The 25,117-nt window shown below is 38.7% G+C and overlaps 1 protein-coding gene across 4 annotated transcripts in view; it reads left to right on the top strand.

The window, feature by feature from the left end:
- The window catches only part of ALG8 (ALG8 alpha-1,3-glucosyltransferase), a 28,313-nt gene extending 9,200 nt beyond the window's left edge, over positions 1–19,113 (top strand). Inside the window, exons 3-13 of one of the 4 annotated variants that reach the window (XM_089915348.1) lie at positions 1,983–2,176; positions 5,183–5,292; positions 6,520–6,587; positions 9,885–10,011; positions 10,278–10,381; positions 11,227–11,347; positions 13,824–13,922; positions 15,173–15,278; positions 16,625–16,722; positions 17,038–17,110; positions 18,476–19,113. In XM_089915348.1, the coding sequence (XP_089771474.1) occupies positions 1,983–2,176; positions 5,183–5,292; positions 6,520–6,587; positions 9,885–10,011; positions 10,278–10,381; positions 11,227–11,347; positions 13,824–13,922; positions 15,173–15,278; positions 16,625–16,722; positions 17,038–17,110; positions 18,476–18,707 (1,332 nt within the window). In that variant the 3' untranslated portion in view covers positions 18,708–19,113. The other 3 variants (XM_022593911.2, XM_089915347.1, XM_089915350.1) reach the window with 3 other exon arrangements.
- The last annotated feature ends 6,004 nt before the right edge of the window (positions 19,114–25,117 follow it).

Below are 25,117 nucleotides of genomic sequence, written 5' to 3'. Positions count from 1 at the left end.
GTTCCCCATTTTATTTAAAGTAATAAATATGTCAATAAAATAAAGTAGGAAAATCTTTTAGACTTCCAATAAAATAAATGGCTCTTTAAGGGTAGAGACATAGACATAGAAACTGTGGCTGGAAACCACAGATGTTAATAAAGTCTAGATTCATGTTGAATTTCTTGAAATTATATGGACCAGTAATTTCTAAACGTTTTAAAAAATATATTCCCTAGCCAGAAATCATTTTTGAGCATTCACTACCCAAGACATCTTTATAAATTATAAAGGGAAAGCCCTATTAATATACTTTTAAAAATAGAAATTAAGAAGGATAAGAGTAAAAAATAGAATTTCTCATTTTTCTTTCCATAGTTCAGTGGCTCATCACCCCACATTGGAGATTTGGGATTAGAGAAGGAACTTTTCATAAAGGAAAATTTAATGGGTGGGTTCATAGCCTGAGTGCCCTAGACAGAGAGCCTCTGGGTTGGCCTTTGCATTTTATACCTGCAGGGGGAGTAAATAGGCTACTTCTTATTGAGACCTAAAGTTTTCATTCATCCTTATCATGAACAAAGAGCTAATAAGTAGTTTGAGTCTCTCTTGCCTCATTTTATACTACAGAGAGACCCTAAATAGTAGTCCCTGTGGGCACTTAGTTAGTACCTAGTGAACCCTTAGTGCACTTCCAGAAGGATAGGAGTTTTCCATTGAAAAGAGCAACAAATGCAGAGTAGGGAGATTATTACTGTCTCAGCTCTTCTAGGTGCAAGGTCAGGTTTAGTTTTAGGGACATGCTATGAGGATAGTAATAATGTTTTAAATGATAACAATTAATAATTTTTACTGATACTTAGTTTATATCTGGTTCAATACTGTGTGTATATATATATGTAAATTTTTTTTAAAATATTTATTTATTTATATTTGGCTGCACTGGGTCTTCGTTGCTGCGCACAGGCTTTCTCCAGTTGTGGAAATAGGGGGCTACTCTTCACTGTGGTGCACGGGCTTCTCATCGCAGTGGCCTCTCCTGCTGCGGAGCACGGGCTCTAGGCGCGCGGGCTTGAGTAGTTGTGGCACTCAGACTCGGTATTCGTGGCTCACAGGCTCTAGAGCGCAGGCTCAGCAGCCGTGGCGCACGGGCTTAGTTGCTCCGCGGCATGTGCGATCCTCCCGGACCAGGGCCCGAACCCGTGTCCCCTGCATTGGCAGGCGGCTTCCCAACCACTGCGCCACCAGGGAAGCCCTGTATGTAAAATTTAATAACCCATGAAGTAGGTACTGTCATCCTTGTATGAATGCAGAAACTGAAACAAAACAACAAAATATAGCGTCACAAAGTTTATACTTTATATTTTTATATAAAGTTTATATGTTTTTCATATGATCTATATTTTCATTTAATCATTAGTGACGATTCATTCATTTAACTAATGATTATATAATATATCAGGAACTTACTAAATGCTCAGGATACAGAAATGACAGAGTGGTTTCTGCTCTCAAGGATCTCATGACCTAGTGGAACAAAAGATAAGTAGCATCAGTGTAGCATTTTTTCGTTTATAAACGTATTTCATATGTATTAACTTATTTAGTCCTCACAATATGTCATTTTACAGATAGGGAAATTGAATCTCTGGGACAGAGCTTGAACTCAAGCTAGTAAATCATTCGTTATGCCTTAGCTCCCTTTTTATATTTAGATGAGTAGAACCATGTCATAACCAAGTTTATTATTAAAAATTTTCAGATTAACTTCTTGTGAAGTATAGTTGACTCTAAGGAAATTGAAGACTGTATTAAATAACTTAGGAAACACGTTTTGGCGTTCTGCTCAGACTTAACAGAAAATTTTCTATTTATGGCATATTTTAAGTATAATTTCATCATGTGTTTTTTTTAAAGATGAGAGAATGAAAATTTCCAGCCTTTTCACCTTCTTTATTTATTCAGTTACTTAGGATATGTTCTATCTTCAATTTTTACCACAGGCAACTTCAGAGTGGACCTTGGATTACCCCCCCTTTTTTGCATGGTTTGAGTATGCCCTGTCACATGTTGCCAAATATTTTGATCAAGAGATGCTGAATGTCCGTAATCTGAATTACTCCAGCTCAAGGACCTTACTCTTCCAGAGATTTTCAGTCATCTTTACAGATACACTCTTTGTGTATGCTGTCCATGAGTAAGTCTGAGAATGTCATTTCCTGTGGAAGGTGTTGAGGAAATATTATAGTATTAAATAGTATTAACTTGTTCCTCATTTGGGGCAAACAAAGTTCATATAATAGCAAATGCTAGAACTGTCCAAAATGGTTGTGTTTCAAACTTCACAATGAGTAATTACAGCAAGCAGTCTAGCTGAATCTTGTGGAAGAAAATGGGGGCTGAGGTGGGGTTACAAGTTAGAGGTAGAACAAGAGATTGTGAATGTTGTGAAAAGTAGTCCCAAGCGAGTTCCAGGACCGTTTCTCCTGCCCAAAGTGGCTCTACATGCTTCTCTTTCCTTCCTTGTAGCAGACTACCAGAGGCTGCCATGACCTACCCTGTTCTTTGGGATACGCATACCTACATACAGCACAGCACACTCATGCATACGTATGCATAATGCTAACCACCAGTGGAGTTTCCATTGTAGTAAACTCAAGAAATCTTACTGAGTGCTTTCAGTTGTGGTCTCTGGACACTTTCCTTCATGAAGACTCTTCATTAATCTTAAGTTATGTTTATATTTTATATTTTTATGTTTCGCATATTTTACTTACAAGTTACTTTTAAGTAGGTGAATACACGTACGTAGAATATTGTGCACAGTGACTTCCAAGTAGTGATTTCCCAGTTAATGTTGGTTTCTATTCTGTCCTAAGACTTAAGCCTGCTGGTGTGATTGTGACAGAGCAGTTACTGGTGTCCATTCAATGACCTTTGTCATAAATAGATCATTTCTGTTTGTGAGGCCTTCTAGACTGAACTTTTGCCCCATTCAGTAAAGAGTCCCTTGGGGATGTTTTAACCCCTGCTCATTTTCGTGGAATAACTGCTGTTTGGCACCCTGACCTTCATTCTCTTTATGACCTGGCAAGAGTTGAAAGCGAAGGTGATATGTAAATGTACTCCTTTTAACTCAAAATGTTTAAATTCACACTCTCAGGGAAAGTGTATACAGGCAGAGAGAGGGAGTAGAATTCAGTTCCATCTACAATGTAGAGGGAACAGTTAAGTAAGATAAAAATCTGGAACAAGGCACTTTGTATAGATTAGTAACTTACTTAATTTTCTCAATTACCCTGTAAGGTTACTATCTCTATTTATGAGAAAACTGAGGCTCCATGGAGGAAAAGCAGGACACCTTTTGCTAACCCCTATTTAATTGCATCTTTATTATGTCTTCTTTTGGTTTTAGGTTTCTTTGGTTTTAGAATTTGTTGATATTCAAATGAAACACATTTTTAAAAAATCTTTTTATAGAATAATACATCCTTTTCATTGTCAAAATTTTGGAAAACGGAAAGCAATTTTACATACACACAAAGTAAAAATGACCTATACTCCTGCACTTAACAGCTGTCACTATCAACATTTTGGTGCATATTATTTCAGCCTCTTTCCTGTATCTGAATTTAATTTTTATAAAATAAAAATGGGATCATACTGTTTTGTCACCTGGTATTGTCACTTAATTACTATATCTCTACCTTTAAATAACATACATTTTTTCATAGGAGTTTTTTTAATTATTTGGGCAATCAAGAGCTGCAGGTTTGTGGCTCTAGTCTTTTTTTTTTTTTTTCAATTCCCTCCACCACCCTGTCCCAAACTATCACAGGTCTATTCTTTTTTTCTTTTTTTAATATATTTTTTAAAAAATTTTATTTATTTTTGGCTGCGTTGGGTCTTCGTTGCTGCACACAGACTTTCTCTAGTTGCTGCAATAGGGGGCTACTCTTTGTTGCGGTGAACGGGCTTCTCATTGCAGTGACTCCTCTTGTCGCGGTGCATGGGCTCTAGGCACGCAGGCTTCAGTAATTGCAGCACGTGGGCTCTGTAGTTGTGGCACGTGGGCCCTAGAGCACATGGGCTTCAGTAGTTGTGGCGCATGGGCTCAGTAGTTGTGGCACACAGCCTTTGTTGCTCCATGGCATGTGGGATCTTCCTGGACCAGGGATCGAACCTGTGCCCCCTGCATTGGCAGGCAGATTCTTAACCACTGCGCCACCCAGGAAGTCCTCACAGGTCTATTCTTAACTTGGCTGGTATCGTAATATATAATTTGGAGTGCTATATCATTCTGGTCTGCATTTTTTAGTTTTAAGGGCTAAAATAGTGTGTGCCCTCTCAATTTTCAAAATCCTTACATTTGGGTTTTTGGTGGATGGTTTTATTGTTTGTTTGTTTGCTTTATTAAATGAAGACTTTGTTTTCAAAAAAAAGAAAAAATGAAGACTTTTGTTTCAAGTCAGCATAGCTGAGAAAGAGACATGGAACTGGCCCTGAGGCCTTTCTTTCTGCTACCACCTTTTTAAACAGTCAAGGATGGCATGGACACCCCAATCCCTGTGTCTAATCTAATAAACTGACAGGGAAGCAACTAAAATTTTTCAAACCCACTGGAATTTCTTGGGAGAGGTGACACCTAAGGGCACCTTAATTGGAAAATTGTCAGCATCACCAGGACTGGACTCCATCACCTTTCTTTTTCCTCCCTATTAATAATTGGCAACATTAGAGCTGTGATTTGGGTGCAGTCATATTGAAGGACTACAAGAAATTCTCTTGGAGTCCCTTTCCTCCTTTTTTAAAAAAAACCTCCCATGGTCCTTGAGAAGTAAATTTAATACTCTGAATGAAAGCATCTAGCGTGCACTGAGTACTCCATAAATACTAGCTTCATTTCCTTCATCCTTTCTCTCCTTCCTTCCTCCATCTCTTTCTTCCTTTTTTTTTTTTCTTCACATTTGGGTTGATATAAACCTGGGTTTTCTGACTGCTATTCAGCCTCAGTGTCACTTTTTAATCATCATTTTCAAAATAAAATAGTTCCACATTAAAAAAAAAAAGAATGGCATGGACACTTTATCAGGAATGGCTATCAAACGCATCAGAGTATATCAGAGTGTACTCTGTAGAAGTATTATGGTGTTCTTATGAAGATTAAATTTGTTTCTGATTCTTTCCTCGTGTTCCAATATAGGTGCTGTAAATGCATTGATGGGAAAAAAGCAGGCAGAGAACTTACAGAGAAGCCAAAGTTTATTCTATCAGTATTACTGCTGTGGAACTTCGGGTTGTTAATTGTAGACCGTATCCTTGACGTTTTATGTACTGTTCCCTTACTTATTTGATATATACTAAGTATAAGATTAATTCTTTCTGTAATGGTGATTCTGAAATGTGAGCTGCTTTTGAAAGTGGATGTGGGGTGGGTTAGTCAGTTCCCCAAACTGTGGTCTCTGCCCAACTTTATCAGATTCTGGTTGTTAGAGCACTTTGTCCCGGAAAAGTTAGTGGTGACGTGCAAGAACCAGTTAAACTGCCAGTAAAGCAATATACTGGGACTTGGTAACTGTCTTTAGATTAATCTAATACATATATCTTAAATAGTTTATAACACATTATTCTAAATACCTTTTATAGGAAACGGCGTATCACAGTGTCCATATGGAAACAGACAGGCCTTCATGCTTTTCTGCCATCTTGGCTTATGACATATTAATAGGCAAAGTTCTTAAATCCAAAGGGTCTGAATGGGGGACTTCCCTGGCAGTCCAGTGGTTAAGACTTCGCCTTCCAATGCAGGGGGTGCGGGTTTGATCTCTGATCGGGGAGCTGAGATCCCACATGCCTTGTGGCCATAAAACCCAAACGTAAAACAGAAGCAATATTGTAACAAATTCAACAAAGACTTTAAAAATGGTCCACATCAAAAAAATCTTAAAAGAAAAACCGGGGGCGGGGGGGGGTGGTTCCTGAATGTAACTAAAATCCGAATGATAGAAGCTGAATTTCTACAGTTTTCATAGAGGTAGCCAGGTGTGGAAGAAAACACCGAGACTTCGGTTTAAGTCTGACCTGGTCTTGAATCTCAGTTATGAAATTCAAGTAGTGTTAGGCCATGAGTGCATTAATGCTCTGAGCTCTAACTACCTCACAGGTTCACTGTATGTGTACTGTAAACAATGGAATGCTACATGCAGTGGCCTTCAGTAGCTGTTAGTTCCCTTCCTTTCTTATCCCTGATTCTAAAAAGCAAAACAAAACAAAAAACTCCTTTAGTTGCTGGCTCTTTAAGGTACAGAAAATTTGGGAAAGTTTCCTGGTTTTCTTATTAAACATAAATTTTAATTTAAAAGTTTGTCCAGGATTTGGCTGTTTATAGAAAACACTTTTATGAAAAGTCCAAACTGGTAGTAATATTTTTGTCTTTAATTTACCTATAACGGAAGCATTTGAAATTTTTATACTTAGTCTGCTGGCACAGTTCATTGTGAAATTGGCATCCTCTGTTTTCTTTCCTTGACCTAAGTCCAGATATTCATTTCCAGTACAATGGTTTTTTATCTGGATTAATGCTACTCTCTATTGCACGATTATTTCAGGTAAACACGAAATAGGCTAATTAGTTTGGTTTTTAGCTTGTAAAGGTGATAGGTAAGTTTATTTGACCAACTGTTTTGAGTTGCCAAGTGCTATAGACACTTTTATTGAGTATTTCTCACAAATTCCATCTTCTCTTTTAATAATACTTTTCTCCATTTTACAGATGAGAAAATTATACTCTAAAAACTTGTTAGAGTGTGGCAGGCCTAAAATAAACTTGAGTTTCTATATTTGGTTGGGATCATTTATCCAGGAATGAAATCGTCAGCAGTTTATACTATGTAGTAACTGTGATGGTGGGGCCTTAACCATCAGCAGCATGTAGCATAGTGTAATGGAAAGTATGGAATTTGGAACCAGAAGACCTGAGTTGAAATCCTGAATAACACTAATAAGCTGTGTGACTCAGACAGGGGTTATTCAAAAGCACTGGCTGCTTCAGATTGGCTACGTTATATATAATATATTATTGTGTAAACCTTGTAACTATTCTGTGAAGTTGTTAAAAGTTTCCTCCTTTCATAGAGGCGGATATTTCAGATTTCTGGGACACTCCTCTGTACACTGAATCAGAATCTCTGGGATTGGGTTTTAGGAATCTCCAGGGAATTTTGATACACCATCAGGTTTGGGAACCGTTAACCCAAGGCAACCATCAACCCTCTCAGCCTCAGTTTTCTCATCCATAAAATAAAATTTACCCTTGATACATTCTGTTTATAAGATGGGGCCACCTACTTCACAGGGACTTTGGAAAGATCAAATTCAATAATCTATTTTAAAGTTCTTTGACAACTATAAATGTCTGGATAAGTTTTTTTCTTTTAACCGTAAAAAGCCACATTATACGTGGATCATAATTGGTGTTCAATGAATGAATGTTGGATGGTTGTTGAACAAATGAACTAAACTTTAGCTATAGAACCAGCTAGACTTTCTCTGAATCTTAAATAAATAATAAAACCAGTGGAGAGATTTGGAAGCATCCCATTGTTTTTGCCTTATCATTCCTAACGCATCTATTCTAGACCACACCTGATGAGACAGTGAAAGGAGGAACTTGGCCTTTCATGTTCCCTTTGGCAGTTTCTCATTTAATCCTTCCAAACCCCAGGACCCCAGGACCATTATCTCATTTGATCCTTCCAGAATTCCTGTGAGGTAGGTAGAATGCAGACTTCTTTAGTTATAGTCAACTCAGTTTGGAGGTGGTTTTTTTTCCCCCTAAATCAGAATGCCTTTAATTCTCCTAGGAAGTTTGTTAGATCTAGTACTATTGGCACAACACTTGGTGCCTTCAGCCTGATTGTAGTTTATGTTACCTAATATGTAATATAAGATTTAAGTGATTCTTTGTTAGCATAGCTTTATGTGTAATCATTGGTACTCTCATTCCCAGATCCTCTCTGGAAATCAACTCCAGCTATTGTATAACTATTAGAGGGTGAAGGTAATTAACTTCCCTAGGTTCCTTAAGGAGAATTTGTAGTGTGTTGTTATGATGATGTATCTTGTACTTCAGCATCAAACTTAGTACTTAATAAATATTTGTTGAAATAATGAATTTATAAACCGACTAGGCTCAGTATAAAAGCTGGCTGGAATCACTTGCCTCTGTTCCCCTTATATTACATTTAAACCTTTTTATTATAGAAAATTTAAATTATATACAAAAATGGAGAAAATAGTACAGTGATCTAAACACACACACACAGAGGATTATTTTGAAACACATCCCAGACATCATATTTCATTTGTTAAGTATTTCCAAATACAGGCAGACCTCAGAAATATTGTGGGTTCAGTTCCAGACCACCACGATAAAGCAAATGTTGCAATAAAACTAGTCATGTGAATGTTTTGGTTTCCCAGTGTATATAAAAGTTATGTTTACACTATACTGTAGTCTGTTAAGTGTGCAATAGCATTGTCTAAAAAAATGTACATACCTTAATTTAAAAATACTTTATTACTAAAAAATGCTAACCATCATCTGAGCCTTCAGTGAGTTGTAGTAGTAACCTCAAAGATCACTGATCACAGATCACCATAACAAGCATAGTGATAATGAAAAAGTTTGAAATATTGCAAGAATTACCAAAATATAGCACGGAGACAGGAAGTGAGCAAATGCTGTTGGAAAAGTGGCGCCAATAGACTTGCTCAATGCAGGGCTGCCACAAACCTTCAATTTGTAAAACACACAGTATCTGTGAAGCGCAATGAAGCAAATCGTAATAAAACGACATATGCCTGTATATCTTCAAAACCATGTTTTTTTTCCAATATGGTAAAATACATATAAGATAAAACTTAACATCTTAAACCATTTTTTTCTTCCAGTTTTATCGAGATATAGTTGACATACAGCACTGACATACAGTTTAAGGTGTACAGCATAATGATTTACTTACATACATCATGAAATGATTATCACAATAAGTTTAGTGAACATCTGTCATCTCATAAAGATACGAAATTAAAGAAATAGAAAAAAAATTTGATGAAAACTCTTAGGATTTGCTCTGTTAACAACTTTCATATGTAACATACAGTAGTGTTATTTATATTTATCATGTTATATATTACATCCCTAGTGCTTATTTATCTTATAGCTGGAAGTTTGTACCTTTTGACTGCCTTCATTCAGTTCTCCCTCCCCCATTCCCCACCTTTGGTACCTACAAATCTGATCTCATTTTCTTAGAGTTTGTTTGTTTTTGCTAGTTGTTACACAACATAGTGATTCAATATTTCTATCCATTTCAAAATGATCACCACATAAGTCTAGTTACAATCTGTCACCATACTAAGATATGACAATATAGTTATTGAATTTCCCACCCTGTACATTTCATACCCATGACTCACTTATTTTGCAACTGGAAGTTTGTACTTAATCTCTTAGTCTCCCTCACCTATTTCTTTCCTCCCCTCACCCATTTATCTTAAGCATTTTAAAATGTACAGTTCAGTAATGGTCAGTACATTCACACTGATGTGCAACCAGTCTCCAGTGTTTTTATTTTTTAATAAACTTTATTTTTTAAAATAATTTTAGCTTTACAGGAAAGTTGCAAAGATAATAGAGTTCCTGTACCCCCTCACTCATTTTCCCCTAATGTTACCATCTTATGGTACGTTCATCAAGACTAAGAAACCAACCTTGGTACACTCAGATTTCACCAGTTTTTCCACTAACATCCTTTTTCTGTTCCAGAATCCAATCCAGGATACTACATTATTGTGTTTAGTCTACCCTGAATTTTGAATTATTTACCTTTTAAATCTCCTAGAAAAGGCATATGGAAGGAGCATTTCTCTTTGCTGTTCTCCTACATTTCAAGCACATCTACCTCTATGTAGCACCAGCTTACGGTGTATATTTACTGCGATCTTACTGTTTCACTGCAAATAAACCAGGCAAGTTTTAGTGATCATTTTATTTTATTTTTGCTTTATTTTATTTTACCTTGACTTGGTGGCTTGCTTTGTGAGAGAGTTTTATGAGGCACAACGGGTATCTCTCAGCTATTGATCCTATAAACCCTTTACCCATTCTGATTTTTCTCTGCTCTTGCCACATCATAAAGATTGGTGTACTATCATGGGATACTTCTAGTTTTGGCATATTGTATAAGTTACGGCTTTCCATGCTCCTGGTTAACGATAATGTTCCTTTTCTGTAGATGGGTCCATCCGATGGAACAGCTTCAGTTTTCTCCGTCTTATTTCCCTGGGACTAATTGTTTTCCTAGTTTCTGCTCTTTCGCTGGGTCCTTTTCTAGCCTTGGTAAGTCTTTTATCTGTTATAAAGAATACATGTTTGCTGTTATTTAGAAAAAAATAATAAAGCCAGGAATATATAAAATAAGGAAATATATAAATATATAAAATATATATAAATATATAAAATAAGGAAAACTACTCCTTTTTTACTCCTTCCCACTATGATTCCCCAAAGATAGGATGTTATTCTTTCAGACATTTCTGTGCTTATGCAAATATGTATGTGCATATATTTGTACGTTTAACTATATGCCTCACACAGACACACACACTCACACAGAGTTGCTAATAATTAGTCACAGATTTCCATATTTGCTAATTTGCTTGTTTGCTGTACTTTATTTGTAATCTCAAAATCAGTACTCACAGTGCTTTCACAGTCATTCATTGACAGCAAACATTCTAAAGTGCCTAGAATGTTACAGATGTTCAACAGGTGTTTTTCTTTTTTCACTTCTTCCCTCATGCTGAATTCAACTAATTAGTTTTAATTTCTGCTAAAATTGGGAAACACTGCATCTCTCATCAAGCCTTCCCTGCCGTCCCCTTCTCTTCAGTAAACTTGGTAAAGCTGCAGTCTGTGTTCTCCTTTGCCCCTTATAAATTCTTCCATTATTATAGTATTGGACTGGTATTCAAAGTACTCTGATGTATCTTGTCCCGCTTAGCAGATGAGAAGGTTGGACAAAAAAGAGGTTCTGTGAACTGCTCAGGATCACACAACTACTTCCTTGTATAAAAACCGGAACTCAGACCTCATAACTTTCTACACGCTATGCCATAGACAGTACCCTAGTTCTCTTTTTGAATTTAGAAAATATTGATCACTGTTTAATCTCTTTTCAACAGAACCAACTGCCTCAAGTCTTTTCCCGACTCTTCCCTTTCAAGAGGGGCCTCTGCCACGCGTATTGGGCCCCAAACTTCTGGGCTTTGTACAGTGCTTTGGACAAAGTGCTGTCCATCATCGGTATGGTAGCAAGCCTTCTTACTTTTTTTTTCTTTGGCCGTGCTGTGCGGCTTGTGGGATCTTTCTTCCCCAACCAGGGATCGAACCTGGCCCCGGCAGTGAAAGCACCGAGTCCTAACCACTGCACCGCCGTGGAATTCCCTAAGCCTTCTTACTTAGACTATGAATATTGAAAGGACTAGTCACATTGACAAATAGAAAAACCTGTTTTGTGTTTTGAATGTGGCTGAGCTGTTTGTTCTCCAGCCCTGCGATTCAGCTTTCAGAATGAACGGCAGAGTGGTTCTAGGGGCTGAGACTTCAGTGCAGGAAACAGACTGCACTCCTTATAAAAGCTCTTTGTGGCAGTGAGGTTGTTGCTCCTGTCCTTGGGAAAAAAATAAACTTTTTAGACATTTTTAAAAGGTAATTTTGGGACTTCTCTGGTGGCGGAGGGGTTGAGAGTCCGCCTGCCGATGCAGGGGACACGGGTTCGTGCCCCGGTCCGGGAGGATCCCACATGCCGCGGAGCGGCTGGGCCCGTGAGCCATGGCCGCTGAGCCTGCGCGTCCGGAGCCTGTGCTCCGCGACGGGAAAAGGCCACAACAGTGAGAGGCCCGCGTACCGCAAAAAAAAAAAAAGGTAATTTTACCTTAAGCAAAACGTTATTCAGTAGTTATAGCCTTAGTTTTAAACTTAAAAATGTGAAGAAGCAGGAAAGAAGAATGTGTAAGTTGTGACTCTGGGTGTTGAACCAATAAGGAAAATGATGGCCATGCATTTTAACATGAGATGAGAAGAAAGGGAAAACTTAGGCTATGCTTTTAAGTTTGAGGTGTGATGCAAAAGAATTTATAACCTTTAGATGGTTCTGAAAATAATGGTGTGGAACAACTCACAGCCTCTCACTTGTGAACACAGCCTAGCTTGATGGAAAATGGCAGGATCAAGAGAAGGATAGGTAAACTTTTCTGTAATGGGACAGACAGTAAGTATTTTAGGCCACATAAGATTTTGTTTACAACCTTTAAAAACGTAAAAACCTGTGTGAGAAACAAATGCAACAATAAAGAAGTGCTAGGCTGTCAGTAGCAGGGGCTTTGGAACCAGACAGGACTGGGTTCGATTCTTCCACCTATTAGTTGTGTGACTTAGGCACATTACTCATCTCTCTGTGCCTCAGGGGGGCAAAAAGTAATGGCTACAAAGCCCTTGGCACATGGTAGATGCTTAATGCGTGGTGGCTGCTATTACCGTTTTGGCTGCGTACTTACAGGAAATCATAATTTGGTATTATTGCTCACCCACTGAGTCCGGCCTTGATGTACATGGCGTCTTATAAAGTAAGTTCTTAACATTTCTAAAAGCTTTAAACAACCAGCATGATATGAGGTACAAGGGTCGCTTGCCTTATCTGAGTCAGGAAACTGTTGTACCTCACCTTGTATATCTGTCTCCTCAAGGAGGTCGTGAATGGAAAGTCAGTGGCAGGTTAGGCAACTCTGTTTCAGGCAGATAGTATCAGCTTTAAGAGAGAATCAGCAGGCTGAAGGAAAAAGGGACAAGGTGAATGAATAGAAAATATTTTGGTAGTCTACACCTTTCCCACATTTCACTAATTTTCAATGGCATTAGACAGGGCCATTCAGGTGCTCAGACTGTCCCTGACTGTTCTGTTAGCTTTTTTTGGGCTGGGACTTGCATCATTATCCTCAGACTTGGTTCATTTCGTAAGTATTTCTTGAACTCCTATGTGCTGGGGATAGAAATAAATTAATTGTTATTCCTGCCTTTAAGGAACCGAGTATAGTAGAGGAAATGAACATACATACAGATACAGTGCAGTGTGGTGAACACAGAGACATGTATAACAGACCTTAGCCCACAAGAAAATCAGCTCTACTTCCTGAGTTAGGAGCTTTCTCAGATAAGTGAATTAGGAGTTAACTTTGCAAAGTGAGCAGGCCATTCTAAGCAAAGGCAGTAGTCTGTGCAAAAGGACACAGGTGTCAGTGGTATGTCCGCTCATCGTGGCCAAGCTGTATTTAACAAGGTGGAGTAGATGAGGCTGGAGAGGTGGGAGGGGGCTAGATCATGGAAGACACTATGTGCTATGCTTAGGAATGTGGACTTTATCCCATAGGCAAGGAAGGATTCAAAGCTGGCCTGTGACATGGTAGACCTGTACTTTAGAAAGCTTGCTTCATTTTAGAGGTGAGAGCATATTGCTGTTCATGCTGCCCGCCAGCAAGGTTTCCTGTTCCAATACAGACAGCTGCAGTCTAAACTAGAGGCATTTTAGGTAGAACGGTGCAGGACCGAGTTAATGAAATCTTGACCTTGAAACAGTCTTAAGATCTAGTAGATTTATTTTTTTTCCTCAAGGAATTGATTGGTAAAATATGGTGTGCCATTAATCAAAACAAAACAAAATAAAATGTCTTTCTACTCTGTAGGTTTAGAACTGAAATTTCTTGACCCCAGCAAGATTCCGAAGGCCTCAATGACAAGTGGTTTAGTTCAGCAGTTCCAACACACAGTCCTTCCCTCAGTGACACCCTTGGCCACCCTAATCTGCACTCTGATTGCCATATTGGTAAGAATTCACACGTGGTCCTCATTTCTTGAGTTTTCTCTGCTTTTCTTTTGTGTGGCTGGTTGAATTTTAACTTTCAAGTTTTCCCAACTGTAGGATAAATTCCATGGCTGTAATCCTGCTGCAGATTGAGGCATTTCCTATTCTTAGGGTAACTTTGAACACTGTAAGGAAGGATTACTAGTAAAGCCTCTATGAGAGAGGTTCTCACCAGAAGCTAATAGACCATCTGTTCACCGTCAGATGAGGAAGAAAGAAAAGCCCAGGGGAGGGAACTTGGACCACACAGTGGAGAAAGAGGACAATGTAGTAGGGACATCAGGTTTTTGTTTTCATACATGGCTAACTGATAAAAACTCTAAATTTGTCTGTACTGCATGGATATTTTGTGACGATGATAATGAATTGAGAGAGTCAATGAATTGAGGCTGTCTGAGCATCAGATAAGAATCTTATATGAATCAGATGCTATTATAGGCATCACTCATAGCTGTTTTTATTTGTTAGTGATCATGATGCCCTCAATTTCATGATACAATTTTAGTAAAATTCAGGATAAATAACTTAATCATATCTAATTACACTCAGTTTTAATTTTGGTTTCTAAACAATCAAATCGACTCACAAGACACCTGACCCCACTTAACTACGTGGCAGTACTGGTAGGTAGTTAAGCTCTGTTGGCCTACTTATCCACATGTTCTGAATTTAAAACTTTTTTCCTAAAACTTCAGCCTTGTAAGCTGCATATGGAAGGCCATGGTTTTGTTGTAAATTACACTCCAGCCCACAAAGTTAGGTGTTTGTTTATTAATATGCTAAGATCTAATTTATTATTAGCTCCACAATATCGATGAACTTTTGTAGTTTGACCTAATATGTTCAGTGACTATTAATTAACTAATTATGAAGGTGTAGTTAGGAGTTATACTGGATATCCTAGAACTTAATTATCATTTCATATTAATTTTGATGAATAGAATTAATTTTAATGTGTTAAATATATATTTCCAAATGCCTTTTTTTTTCCTGAGCAGTTGTTTTTATGTTAACTTTTGGTGGACTGTTCACAAAGCGAATTATCCCAGTTTGATGGAGAATAGTCTTAAGAGCTACTGTCTTTCAGAGATGATGTAAATTATATTCACCTGAACAATGTTTCAGTAAAGCCTATTTTAAATGATACTGAAGTTTTATCTTTGCCTATTGTTTCTAGCCCTCTATTTTCTGTCTTTGGTTTAAACCTCAAGGGCCCAGAGGCTTTCTCCGATGTCTAATTCTTTGTGCCTTGAGCTCCTTCATGTTTGGGTGGCACGTCCATGAAAAAGCCATACTCCTTGCAGTTCTCCCAATGAGGTAAGCAGATAGCTCAGTCAGTCAACATTTCTGGCATATTTCACAGTGATCCGATTGTTTTCCATTTGATCTGTCGCTTCTTGACATGTTCAGTGGGATGGGCAAAGGCAAAGACACGTGGGAACAGATTTATACCAGGACAGAATGGGGATGTTTAACTTGGGATCCTGGTACCTGTGAGGGTTCTAAGGTATGCAAAACTGCCTGTATTGTTCCTGCATTTTTTGGTAAGGGGTACTGTAGTGATCAAGCGCCATGATACCAGGCTGTTACTTATGGCTACTGAATAGCAGCATAGTATGGAAAAAGCATGGACTTTGGTGTCATCACACCTGTGAGAATAAGGTCCCACAGTTCCTTGTTAAGTGTTGTTAGTCAAAGTAAGGATTGAGTCCATTATGGAATAATACCTAACACGTACAGCACTTCAGATTTTTCAGAACTGCTTTTGTTGTTAGTTGGTTTTTTGGGGGCGGGGGTTGTTGTTTTGTTTTGTTTTGCATTCTTTCTTTTGAGCCTCACAAAACCTTTAAGATAATTAGTATAAGTGGATATCATCCCCTGTCTTCACATCTGCAGAAACTAGGGCTCAGAGTTTAAGTGACTTATCCAAAGTCACACAGCTAGCAAATAGCAGGGCTAGGACTTAAACCTGAATCTTATCATGCTGAATCTTAAGATCTTTTCACTGTGTCATGCTAAAAAAGAAAAAAAAGGCATTTTAAATGCAGTTGTGTCCATTTTATATACAACTGAAACCCAATTAGATAGATGGTAATAGAATTAGCCTTTTTCTTAAGATTTTTCTTAAATCCTGAGAGAAATCATTTAAGCTCTGAAAGGACATTAATCAAATTTGTCAGATGACTATATGGCTTGTCTGGGTTCATTTAGCAACTTGGAGTTTCCAAATTAAAAAATAGAGAAAAACTTCTAATGTCTTTAGTTAGAATTCTTATTAAACACCAGCAGGTATGGGGCATTGTCCAAGAGAAGGACTAAGGGTTGGAAATAAAACTCCAAGTCCTGTTTCTCTAGCTGCCACCACTAGGCAGCTCCCAATCCCACAATATTCCTTTCTTTGAGGAGGCAGTTACTCAGAGAGGCAAGATCTTTTTTGAATGTTCCATGACTCAGTGTGATGCATTCTTCTTTGTATTGCTTAAAGTTTCCCACTAAAAAAATTAATATTCTCAACTGAATTGGACTTGTAGCAAAGATCAGTATGTTATTTTATGCATAAGCCAGTTCTAGAAATAATATTAGATGCAGGTTATTCCAGCTATCTGCAAGTATAAGCTTCATTTGATGTTTTAAGGAATTATTATAAGAATTTTTATTTTTAGCCTCTTGTCTGTGGGAAAAGCAGGAGATGCTTCAATTTTTCTGATTCTGACCACAACAGGACATTATTCCCTCTTCCCTCTGCTCTTCACTGCACCAGGTAAATAGCTTCTTTTAAGAGAGATCTATTTAATTGCCATGCCTTTTCATCAGAGCCTACTGTCTGATCAATACTATCTGATTTAAACAACCTTAAAATCTCTTAGAAAGAGAGAGCTCATCCATTCTTTTAAATAAAACTTCCAACATGTCCCTAATTCTCAGTATCTTTACATGTCACAAAAATGTACCGTTAAGCTCCGAAAGCGTTCCTAGCACTATATAGCTGTGTCATTGTGATTATATTCCCTTAAGTACCATAAACCTTTCTCTTACCAACTTAATTATCATATGTACTTTTTTATTCTTTTAACAGAACTTCCCATTAAAATCTTACTCATGTTACTGTTTACCATCTATAGTGTTTCCTCACTGAAGACTCTATTCAGGTAATCTGAAAAAAGTGCATTTAAAATTATATTTACTCTTGTGAAATGTTTACTCCTAAATGATTGATAAGCCTTTTAAATTTTATTTTTTAAGTTTAAATAGTAACATCACAACATTACAAAATATCAGCAGATAGCAGAAGAAATTACCCATATTCCATCACTCTCACATGGCAACATAGGTCATGGCTTTAGTTTGGGGGAATATTTGAGGAGGGACTACCCAGCTTAAATTAAAACTTTATATGAAAACTAAAAAATGGAATGTAAAATATGCATTATGAGTAAAACCACATAAATACAGATGCTTAAAACCAAAAGATATGTAGAAAATTCTTACATATCTTAGAATTATGGGTGGAATTTTTTTTCTTTTCTAAACTTAATGTTACCTATATAATTTTTTAAAGCTTGCTTATAGATTATATCTGATTGTGTTTATGAAACCTCAAATGCTTAATTATATGAAAACTCGATTATAACCATATGACTCAGCAATTCCACTCTTAGGTATATACCCAAAAGAACTGAAAATAGGGACTCAAACAGATACTTGTACCTCAGTGTTCATTGCAGTTTTATTCACAATAGCCAAAAGGTAGAAATAGCCCAAATGTCCATCAACAAATGAATGGATAAACAAAATAGTATATATACATATAATGGAATATTAGTCATCCAGAAAGAGGAATGAAGCTCTGATATATACTACAACATGGATGAACCTTGAAAACTTAGGCTAAGTGTAATAAGCCAGACACAAAAAGGACGAATACTGTATGATTTCATTTATATGAAATATCTAGACTAGGCAAATTCATAGAGACAGAAGGTAAATTAGTAGGTATGGGGACCGGCGAGAGCAATGGTGGTGCTGGATAGGGAGTTATTATTGCTTAATGTTTCCAGAGATTCTTTTTGGGGTGTTGAAATGTTTTGAAAGTGGATATTGACACACCATTGTCTATATACTTAATACTATTTAATTATATACTTAAAAGTGGTTAAAATACCAAATTTTATATTATTTTACCAAAACAAAAAATTATGCATTGTTTACCATATTCTTATTCCAATATCACACTCTCCAGCCCCCTTTCCTCTTCCAAATGCATAGCTAACTCTCTCTCAGCAACGTCCGCTAAGTGACAACATAGATGGTGGTTGGGTAAATTTGGATTGTTGGGTTAACGTAATGATATATCTTTATCATTTTTTTTAAATGTGAAATTTTATTCATTCGTTTGACTCTAGCTTTATCTGTACTTCACATCACGACAGTGCAGGTGAGAAGCTTTAGCTGAGAAATGTTTGCAAAAGCAGAATGACTCATCTAAAATCAGACTCCTCTCGTTTTTTCTTCAGAAAAGAAAAACCTCTTTTTAATTGGATGGAAACTTTCTACCTCCTTGGCCTGGGGCCTCTGGAAGTCTTCTGTGAATTTGTATTCCCTTTCACCTCTTGGAAGCTGAAGTACCCCTTTATCCCTTTGTTACTGACCTCAGTGTATTGTGCAGTGGGCATCACATATGCTTGGTTCAAACTGTATGTTTCAGTATTGACTGACCCTCCTGTTGGCAAGACAAAGAAGCAATGAATAAAGGAACTGCTTGGATGTATTCCAAGCAATTATTTCATGGGAAATTAATCAGAACTTGAAGAAAGTTGCTGGTGGCATGAGCCATTCATTTCAGTAAATCTGTTTGAGGACCATTCTTCTAAACTTGGCCTTGCCCAGCTTAGCAACCTGATTGTCACCATGGTGAGAAGCCACTTGTCCTCCATAAGCAGTGAAACACATCTGAAACAAATCTCGCCTTCCCGTATTAAAATTGTCTGAGATCATTGAGACTGCTTTGCTTGCTCTAGGCAAGGGGGGAGTCTGATCAACAGCATGATTATCTGTAGCCTATGATAACCATTGTCAGGGTATAAAGCATAATTAGAATTATATGCTAAGGGAAATATAAATAAAATACCATTTTGTATTTCTGCACAAAAAATTTTTGGATCATTTCCAGCTCCTACATTTTCCTGTTGGCATGCATACAAGCAAGTGGTGTGCACTGTCCCCATTCTGTACACCTTGTTCCAGGAGATTTTTTTTTCATTGAAATTATACATTGACAATACTCACAAAGCCAGGGAGAATATTTAATGAACTGTTTGGCCTGTCAGCAGAGACTAGAAACCACATCTACTCTTACATTAGTTAAGGACATCTTGTACAGTTCATTTATTCTAAAAGCAAGTACTGCACTTTTGATAAGGCTACTCCTTCTCAAACTTTCCTCATGTGAAAAGACTTAAGGGTGTTTTGCAGCCCAGTCTTGTCCTCCCCCCACCTTGAGAGTACTTCATACACTTTATCCAAGACCCCCGTTTGCCTAATACCTGCTGCACATTCAAATTCAACCAACATTTATCTAGCTGACACTAGGAACTTTCACACATTTTATTTACCCATTGTCCCCTAAGAAGATCAGAGAGAGACCAAGGTCAATAGAATCCTGGGATGCTAATCCAGCTATCCCATCTCTTAAATTCACTCTATTTTCCCAGACTTCTTTTGAGTCTCATTCAAAGATAAAGATGGGGATTTTTGCCAAAGGGGGAGGGAAGTACGGCCCCTCTAGCCTGTTTTCCTCACCACAGTCCCCCTTGCACCCTATACTCCCGCTGTCCCAACAACTTAGATTTCCCAGTGTGCCATGCTATTTCGTACTTCTGCTTCCTTTCATTTTTGCCACTTCCTTTCTTTCCTCTCTCTACTGACTTTTCTACCCTATCATCTGATTGTCTGAACTTCTTCAAGATTCAACTTCACTGCTACCGTATCTATAAATATAAATGTAATACAGTGTAATGATTAAGAGTAGGGGCCTTGGGACTTCTCTGGTGGTTCAGTGGTTAAGACTCTGTGCTCCCAGTGCAGGGGACCTGGGTTTGATCCCTGGTCAGGGAACTAGATCCCACATGCCACAACTAAGAGTTTGCCTGCTGCAACTAAGATTCCACATGCTGCAACTAAAGATCCCGCATGCCACAAGGAAGATCCCATGTGCCGCAACAAAGACCTAATGCAGCCAAATAAATAAATAAAATAAATATTAAAAAAAAAAAAAAAAGAGTAGGGGCCCTGCGGGAATTCCCTGGCACAAAAAAAAATAAAAAAGAGTAGGGTCCCTGAAATCACACAGCCTGATTTTAGATCTTGCCTCCATGATTTTTTTTATCTGTAGTCAAGTTATTTAACCATCCGTTGCCTCAATGTCCTCATTTCTAAAATCACAAAAAATTTAGAACCCTGCTTAGCACATATTACGTGTTCCATAAATATCATTTAAGGGAATTCCCTGGCGGCCCCGTGGTTATGACTCTGCACTTTCACTGATGAGGGCCCAGGTTCAATCCCTGGTCGGGGAACTAAGATCCCACAAGCTGCGCAGTGCGGCCAGTAAATAAATATCTGATATTTTTACGAGTCCTTTCCCTCTACCTTCTCTCCCCCTCCCCCAGAATTGAGTACCCCACCATGTGCTCCCAGGCCAGGGGTCTACTTCTACTATTAACGGCTGTTATAATTGTTTATCTGTTTTCCTCAGGAGACTTTAACAGTTTGACAGCAGAGACCACACTTGTCTTGATAGTCCCAGTTTTTGGCACAGTTGAATGAATGAAGCACACCGCACAGGCCATGATTAAAATCTAAATGTTTAGTAGCACCAGCAGTAACACAAGGCACCCAATGTAGTTCCTCATATCTTTGCCAATTGGTATGCAAACAAACAAAAAAAGATGAATTTGGATGCCTCTCAACAAGGCCAAATTTAATTATGCTTTGAAGGTTGTTACTGTCAAAGTGATGTGATGTCAGAGCTGGAAGAGCTCATCTGGTGCGGAGGTTTCCAAAATGTTCTGCAGAGCCTTGGAGGTTCTTGAGAGCTGCCTCAGAGGCTCTGGGCCCTGAAGCATCTTCAACCAAAGCAAATATGCTTTGATCTATTATATATTAGGCATCATGTAAGTTTTTGTTTGACTTAAGGGTTCAAACTCTAAATATAGTCTTTAAAGCAATTCAACCCCTTATATTACCAGGAGGGCAATGGCTCCAGAGACCGAGGAAAAGCTTGTTGATGCCAACACAGACTTCCTCCCTAGTATTCATGTATTTAAACTTTGCAAAAACATGAGTGGTTTTCAACAGTAAATTCCTAGGTTTCAGCAGTTAACTAAATAAATGAAAGTGCCATTTCAAAATGTTTTGAAATCTAGAATTAAGTCAAGAACAAGCAAAGGTTACTATCAAAATTTAAACAAGATGTATAAGAAACCCATTTTTTAACCTGCTTTTAATTTATTTGCAATGTACCCAAATTTAACAAGACGAAGGAAAAGAAAAGTGGGAGGAACTTGGTATTCTTGGTCACTGTATCTTTCCCTAGGTTGAGGGGATAGAGCCAGAACTGGGAGGGAACTATGGAAGATGCACTCTTTCCAGCCCAACACTGTCATAGTTTTCCTTGTTAATGATTTCCACCTAGAAACTATTCTTTGTGGAGGAAGCACTTCAGTGTCAGAGAGAATTGCCCCCTATGTATAGTCCATGCAGCTTGTTTGCAGTTAATGGGAGAAAAAATATTCTATTAAAATATAACCTTTGAAAAATATGTTTTACTCTTAAGTAGTTTGATGAAATTGCTCTTCCAGTATGATCATGGTAAAAAAAAAAAATTATTTTGACCCATCTACCCCCTTTTTCGTGCTTCAAAGAAATGGGCTACTGGGACTTCCCTGGTGGTCCAGTGGTAAAGAATCCCCCTTCCAGTGCAGGGTACGCAGGTTCAATCCCTGGTCGGGGAACTAAGATCCCACATGCCGTGGGGCAACTAAGCCCGCATGCCACAACTATTGAGCTCATGCGCCTCAACTACCAAGCTCGTGCACCTCAACAAGAGAGCCAGCATGCCGCAAACTACAGAGCCTGTGCACCTGGTGCACCACAACTAGAGAGAAGCCCGTGTGCTGCAACGAAGAGCCCATGCACTGCAACTAAGACCTGATGCAGCCAAAAAGAAAGAAGTGGGCTACTGTGCTAATGGCAACTGAACTTAGAACAATTTTATAAACCTCAAAAACCTGAATCAATATAGCCGTTAGTTTCTCACAATAAAGTCCCATATTCAGCATCCCCACTTTATAGAAATGTCAATAAATGTACTAAAAAAATTTTTTTCAGTCTCAGGAGAGTTGACTGCAAGAAAAACACACAACATAGGAGTTGTTTTAGTTTTATTCAAGGACCTTACCAAGGACTATAGCCTAGGAAACGGCTTCTCAGTAACTCTGAGAGAACAGCTCTGAAGAGGTAGGGGGAGATTCAAGTATATATGTGACTTTTGGGCTAGGAAATACATACAGTCAAGTATACATCTTGGTAAAAGATTACTGCAAGTCACAAAGAACAGATATCTCAGCTTAATGATTTTAGTGCTTTTCTATCTAAAGGAAGATGCAAGAATCAGGGTTCATTAAAATTCTTCCGATTGGAACCAAGATGGCGGAGTAGAAGGACGCGCTCTCACTCCCTCTCGCGAGAACACCAGGATCACAACTAGCTGCTGGACAACCATTGACAGGAGGACACTGGAACTCACCAAAACAGATACCCCACGTCCAAGGACAAAGGAGAAGCCACAGTGAGATGGTACAAGGGGCGCAATCACAGTAAAATCAAGTACCATAACTGCTGGGTGGGTGACTCACAGACTGGAGAACACTTATAACACAGAAGTTCACCCACTGGAGTGAAGGTTCTAAGCCCCACGTCAGGCTTCGCAACCTGGAAGTCTGGCAACGGGAGGAGGAATTCCTAGAGAATCAGACTTTGAAGGCTACTGGGATTTGATTGCAGGACTTCAACAGAACTGGGGGAAACGGAGACTCCACTTTTGGAGGGCACACACAAAGTAGTGTGTGCATCGGGACCCAGGGGAAGGAGCAGTGACCCAGGGGGAGACTGAACCAGACCTATCTGCTAGTGTTGGAGGGTCTCCTGGGGTGACGCGGGGTGGCTGTGCTTCATCGTGGGGACAAGGACACTGGCAGCAGAAGTTCTGGGAAGTACTCCTTGGCATGAGCCCTCCCAGAGTCCGCCTTTAGCCCCACCAAAGAGCCCATGTAGGCTCCAGTATTGGGTTGCCTCAGGCCAAACAACCAACAGGGAGGGAACCAAGCCCCACCCATCAGCAGTCAAGCAGATTAAAGTTTTACTGAGCTCCGCCCACCAGAGCAACAGTCAGCTCCACCCACCACCAGTCCCTCCTATCAGGAAACTTGCACAAGCCTCTTAGACAGCCTCATCCACCAGAGGGCAGACAGCAGAAGCAAGAAGAACTACAATCCTGCAGCCTGTGGAACAAAAACCACATTCACAGAAAGATAGACAAGATGAAAAGGCAGAGGGCTATGTACCAGATGAAGGAACAAGATAAAACCCCAGAAAAACAACTAAATGGAGTGGAGATAGGCAACCTTCCAGGAAAAGAAATCAGAATAATGATAGTGAAGATGATCCAGGATCTCGGAAAAAGAATGGAGGCAAAGATCGAGAAGATGCAAGAAATGTTTAACAAAGACCTAGAAGAATTAAAGAACAAACAAACAGAGATGAACAATACAGTAACTGAAATGAAAAATATACTAGAAAGGGCTTCCCTGGTGGTGCAGTGGTTGAGAGTCCGCCTGCCGATGCAGGGGACACGGGTTCGTGCCCCGGTCCGGGAAGATCCCACATGCTGCGGAGCGGTTGGGCCCGTGAGCCATGGCCGCTGGGCCTGCGCGTCCGGAGCCTGTGCTCCGCAACGGGAGAGGCCACAACAGTGAGAGGCCTGCGTACCGCAAAAAAAAAAAAAAAAGCCTAGAGATAAACCCACACACATATGGTCAACTAATCTATGAGAAAGGAGGCAAGGATATACAATGGAGAAAAGACAGTCTCTTCAATAAGTGGTGCTGGGAAAACTGGACAGCTACATGTAAAAGAACGAAATTAGAACACTCACTAACACCATACACAAAAATAAACTCAAAATGGATTAGAGACCTGAATGTAAGACTAGACACTATAAAACACTTAGAGGAAAACATAGGAAGAACACTCTTTGACATATATCACAGCAAGATCTTTTTTGATCCACCTCCTAGAGTAATGGAAATAAAAACAAAAATAAATGGGACCAAATGAAGCTTCAAAGCTTTTGCACAGCAAAGGAAACCATAAACAAGATGAAAAGACAACCCTCAGAATGGGAGAAAATATTTGCAAACGAATCAACGGACAAAGGATTAATCTCCAAAATATATAAACAGCTCATGCAGCTCAATATTAAAAAAACAAACAACCCAATCCAAAAATGGCAGAAGACCTAAATAGACATTTCTCCAAAGAAGACATACAGATGGCCAAGAAGCACATGAAAAGCTGCTCAACATCACTAATTATTAGAGAAATGCAGATCAAAGCTACAGTGAGGTGTCACCTCACACCAGTTAGAATGGGCATCATCAGAAAATCCACAAACAACAAATGCTGGAGAGGGTGTGGAGAAAAGGGAACCCTCTTGCACTTTTGGTGGGAATGTAAATTGATACAGCCACTATGGATAAAAGTATGGAGGTTCCTTAAAGAACTAAAAATAGAATTACCATATGACTCAGCAATCCCACTACTGGGCACATACCCAGAGAAAACCATAATTCAAAAAGGCACATGCACCCCAATGTTCATTGCAGCACTATTTATAATAGCCAGGTCATGGAAACAACCTAAATGCCCATTGACAAACGAATGGATAAAGAAGATGTGGCACATATATACAATGGAATATCACTCAGCCATAAAAAGGAACGAAATTGGGTTATTTGTTTGACGTGGACGGATCTAGAGACTGTCATACAGAGTGAAGTAAGTCAGAAAGAGAAAAACAAATATTGTATATTAACGCA

The sequence above is a fragment of the Delphinapterus leucas genome, chromosome 7, assembly GCF_059928025.1.
Source record: "Delphinapterus leucas isolate spDelLeu-1000000601 "Yukka" chromosome 7, BTC_Dleu_Yukka2, whole genome shotgun sequence".
NCBI lineage: Eukaryota > Metazoa > Chordata > Mammalia > Artiodactyla > Monodontidae > Delphinapterus > Delphinapterus leucas.
Note: the sequence above shows the minus strand (reverse complement) of the source record. Positions and strands in the feature narration are given on the sequence as shown.